The sequence below is a fragment of the Mesitornis unicolor genome, unplaced genomic scaffold (assembly GCF_000695765.1).
Source record: "Mesitornis unicolor isolate BGI_N332 unplaced genomic scaffold, ASM69576v1 scaffold45733, whole genome shotgun sequence".
In the NCBI taxonomy this organism is placed as follows: Eukaryota; Metazoa; Chordata; class Aves; order Mesitornithiformes; family Mesitornithidae; genus Mesitornis; species Mesitornis unicolor.
Genome location: NW_010173497.1, coordinates 1 through 4,936, shown reverse-complemented (window position 1 = coordinate 4,936; position 4,936 = coordinate 1). Strand labels below are relative to the sequence as shown.

Below are 4,936 nucleotides of genomic sequence, written 5' to 3'. Positions count from 1 at the left end.
GACCTCACAGGGGAGCGAGTCGGGGCCGTGAACGCGCTCAGCTTGGGTCGGATTCACTTCTTTTTTTTTGTTCACGAAGCAGAAAGCAACAGGCTCCTGCCAGCCTGAAGGCTTACACAGGTTGTTTTTTTTTCTCCACTAAACCACTCTGAAATGAAGATATTTTCCTAGAGCACAGCAGGGTTTTCATTTCAGTAGCAACCAGTGCTGTGACAGGTGTCGCAGGCCCAGCCGGAGGCAGATGGCAGGCGCCTATGGAAGGGAATCATCATATGGCAGGATTAAAGTGTGTGTGGTAGCAGCAAGAGCTGGAGAGACAACAACCAGCTGGGCTGCTCGAAAAGTATCTGCCCTAAACAAACTGCTCAGGCGTGAGCAAGGATCTCTTGCCACATGCCAGCCCCCCACTTGATTTTTTTGCTGTGACAAGCCAGTTTTGATGTTTTAACACAAGAAGAAGAATTTGAAGGAATCAGCAGAGTGCTGAAAGAGGGACTTTAAAAGAGCAGCAGAAATGTCCCAGCTGTAACGCCAGCCATGTGCCCATCTTACCAGGACAGCAAATGAAGCAATGGGCAGGCCCAGGACTGAAAGGTGGTGGTAAATATTGCACCGGCTGTGCTGTGAGTGCCTGTGCAGTGCTGGCAGTGCGCTTTGTAGGTGGGAGCCTGTGTTGCAATCTGACCCTGTTTGCTGGAAAAAAGATTTTGCAAGGTCTTCTCCTGGAGGGAGAAAAAACCATCCCAGAACAGGTGGCACATTCCATCTCCAAGCTCATTTGTAAGGGCATCATCTGAGCAAGGCAGAAATTCAGAAGCAACGGCACAAGCAAAGAGGAATCGATTAAAACATGAATTCTCCATTCACTGAACCAGTGCAGCCCCTCCAGCATCTCCTCCTCCTCCAAGCTGCAGTTCTGGTGGGGGGGACACTCCTGAATGACATTAGAGTGGGCCTCTGTCCTCTTCATGTCCCACTGGAAATTGTTTAGCTGACTGCCTTCCAAGATGCTAATCAGGTTTACAATAAGTGAACGGGCTGTAATTACAGGCACTATCAGATCCATCAAACCTACCATGTACCATCTTTATTGTCTGGCATAGGAACACGTACGCCCAGCGCTCAGGCTTTCCTCCACACTGCAGTGAGTCATTTTTGAAAGGCCAGACTTATAAAATTTCCATCCTCCCTGTTCATCTCCTCATTGCACAGGAATAGAAGAACAAACTAAAGAAACCTTACGTGACTTATAGGTTACTCAAAGCTGAAATGCTACATTTTTGTCTTTTTTTTTTTCCCTCTTTCTTCTTGTTTTAGGTAGTTCCACAGCATAAGTTTGTCCTTGTGAAATTCGATACACAATATCCATATGGTGAGAAACAAGATGAGTTTAAAAAGCTGGCAGAGAGCTCAGGCTCCAGTGAGGATCTTCTGGTGGCTGAAGTGGGAATATCAGGTGAGGAGCTCCAGCCAGATTGGTACAACGTGGGTTGGTGGGGAAGAAATCAACTTTGCTGCCATTTCGGGTGAAAACAGGCTGTGAGGTGGTTGTGACAGTGAGAAATGAGGTGGCCTGGCCCTGTCAGACCAGAGCTCTGGGCTCCACCGCTGTGCTCCCACAGCAAGCGTGGGAGTGCTGCTTATCTCCTTCGCCTGGTTAATGAAGCAAGTCAGCCCACGCTGCCACACTGGGTGCCACCCTCCTCATTCCTAGCACTTTTTATCTCTTCTTTTTCAAATGTCTTTACTGAGGGAAACCTTTCTGTCCATTTCCAGGGAACAGGCCTTCAGGAATCACACTTTAGCCACAAGCTTGGTCCAACAAAGCAAATGCAATATGATTAATTAATCATAGCAAACCCTCGAGTTATTGCTGGTAAAGCACAGAAAGTCGTCGCTGTGTTCTTGTAATTGGCTTTAAGAGAAAAGCAGTGAAGAGTGGATCACTGTCACCTCACTCGTGCTTTATAGGTAGAATTAAGAATTTAAGTTTACAATTGTCAGACTGGGAAGTTTCACCCATGCTGACATTTCTAAACACACGTGGATTTGACTAACAGGATAGTTGAAATCTCTTTAAGGTATGTTTTCTATCCTCAAGAATAAATGCAGTTTATGTAAGATGAGAAAAGATCTTGTAGCTTGGCATGCTGTCAGAACTAAAATGTGTAAGTCTACACTCTGCACATAGATCGAGAAAAAACCCATTTAACTCTAAAATCAAATGAAATCAGTGAGCAAAACAGAAGAAAAAAAGGCTGTTGATTTCCCATAAGAAGGATGGGGTTTGTACAGAGTCCTGACGATGTCTTCTGCTATCACAGTCACAACAAAGAATCTTGTATTTTCTTTGGAAAACCTAATGATAGTTTGCCTTGCACAAACGATTTTCTGGGGTTTTTTTGTTTCAGTGTATGGCATTTCCTGGCAAATGGGTTATTAGGACACGTTGAAACTCTGGAGACAAATATTTATCAGATTGTGTAGGAGAAAATCTAAATTTAATTTTTTCTTGTTATTAACTTACTGTGCTTTTCTGTGTTTCATTTTCTCTTGACAGATTATGGTGATAAGCTGAACACTGAGCTGGGAGAAAAGTACAAGCTGGATAAGGAAAAGTTCCCTATTTTCTACTTGTTCCAGGATGGTAACTTTGACAATCCCTTACCTTACAGTGGTGACATCAAGGCTGGGGCTATTCAGCGCTGGCTGAAGAGTAACGGCATCTACCTGGGGATGCCGGGCTGCCTGAAGGAGTACGACGTGCTGGCCAGCAAGTTTGTGAGCACCACTGAGAAAGCAGAACGCCAGTCCCTCCTGAAAAAGGGGCAAGAGAGTTTAGGAAAAACAAAAGAAACCGAGAAGAAGTCAGCTGAGCAATACTTGAAAATTATGAGCAAGATACTGGAGCAGGGAGAAGAGTTTGCTGCTAACGAAGTCGTCCGAATCACAAAACTGATCGAGAAGAACAAAATGAGTGATGGAAAAAAGGAGGAGCTCCAGAAAAGCCTCAATATCCTTGCTTCTTTCCTGAAGAAGAATAATGAAAAAGATGAGCTCTAATACGTTGGAGAACTTTGTACAAGCTGTGAATCACTGTCAAGAGTCCTAACCAGTTCTCCTTATGCAAGCAAATGTCCCGCTGACTTCAAGAGAGCAGCAGATTTCCTTCTGGTATTCTCAATTTAAAAGCTCAAGAGGAAGACATTCCTTAAAAACACAGTATTCCAAATGTTGGGGAAAATCACCTTAAAGCAAGATGCCAGTATTGTGTAATCCTGTTCAGTAACAGTGTTAAAGTACATACACACACAAAAAAAAGCACTAAATTGGCCTGAAGCACATTCCTGTGGTTTTTACAGCTGTTCCCCAGCAAACAAGTAACCAAATTCAGTCTCTCATTCCAGCTCACATGTAAAAGGTACAGATTGGGTGCCCTTCACATCCCCACCTTTCCCTGTTCTTAGTGTCCTTGGGTTTTATGATCCTTAATCTACCCCTCCTCCTGCCTTTTGTTTTCCCAGTAGGGCTTCTCCAAGCCTTGTTCTCCTTACCCGTTGTTCACTGAGAAACCCAGAGTCTCCTTTTTCTGCCTTCACCTTCAGTGGCTCCTGTCTCTGTTTGGTTTGGGTATCAGCCAGGGCTGGCAGCTGTAGGCAAGACAGGTCCTCTGTGTATCAGAACTTGCCCCTCGTCTTCTGGCTGGAGCAGCCATTTCAGCAAACGTCCTCCCAAAATCCTTTGAGCGAGTGATTTGAGCTCTAAGCAAGGGCAGAGTCTCCTTGAGGTGCTAATACACTTAGGCTCGCCAGTTTCTGCAAAAAACACGTGTTTTCAGATGTAAATTTAGGCGAGTTTTCTTATGGCTGAAGAGCACTTGCAGTGCCTGGATGTTTTGCATGTCCTTCATATCCAGGCTGCATTTCCCAGGTTCAGAATAAGGGGGTTGAGACCAATAAGGACATCTGAAAGCCCCAAGCCATAGTTAACACAAAGTATTTTCTCCAGCCTTGTCTTCAGAAGCGATTGGCACTGTCAAACTAAAGCTTCATCAGCATTTGATAGTTTTAAATATTTGAAAATGAGGTCTTGAAATACAAAGCAAAAGTATTTGCGCACTTTGAAGTCCCATCTATACAATTTTAATGGCAATACCTGGCCCAGGAATCAGGTCAGTCCTCAAAACTTGATACTGTATGTGCTGTTCACACTGAGGAATCCAAATGGCCACTGGAAGATGCTGTACTCCTGGTCAGGGTTAATGAGAGTTGAAAAGAGAAACACCTGTGCAGTTTACCTTCAGACTATGCTTTAAGCTAAGCAAAAGTGATTTCTGTGGGAGCTTTGCTGCCTTTTGAATTCTGGGGTGGGTACGAGGAGCAGATACTGCTGCAAGATAAAAATGTATTAATAATACTATAATAAAAAATGGTTCCAATTAATGGCTGCTGCTTAAGCTGCTTTCTAGAGAACCCGCTGCTGATTTCTGTGGTTAGAGAAAAAGGCTGATTACACAGATGATGCCACCTAGAAGTGAAACGCCCTGGGGATGAGGGGTTTACACGAAGCGGTGGGAGGACGACCTTCGGACCCAGTGCCCTCTCACCTCAGGAGGGGCACAGGTCGTGCGGGAGGAGGAAGGACACCGAGCAGGGCGGGTTTCGAGGGGGGGTCGCTGTGGGCTCCGTATGAAGCCGCTTCCCGCCCGGCGGCAGCGGCTTCAAGCGCCCCTCACGCCCCCACAGAGGCACCGCTACCCGCGCGCTCCTTAAAGCAGCGCCCCGCCCCTCCGTGACGTCACGATGGGCGGTGCTACAGAGAAGAGATGGGGAGTCCGGCGCTAACTTATTTAGCAGAGGAAGTTAAGCAGGGTCGGCTCGGGTCGGATTCTGGAAGGGTGACCGTGGATGCAGTGCCCTGGGGTGTCTTGGCCTGA

At 46.0% G+C, this 4,936-nt stretch overlaps 1 protein-coding gene across 1 annotated transcript; it reads left to right on the top strand.

The window, feature by feature from the left end:
- Positions 1-1,317: 1,317 nt before the first annotated feature.
- Positions 1,318-3,475, top strand: ERP29 (endoplasmic reticulum protein 29; the record flags this gene model as incomplete). The annotated part of the gene is made up of 2 exons (XM_010180746.1): positions 1,318-1,456; positions 2,561-3,475. Coding segments are annotated over 2 exons (642 nt in total), but the record flags the coding sequence as incomplete, so codon positions are not given.
- Between the last annotated feature and the right edge of the window lie 1,461 nt (positions 3,476-4,936).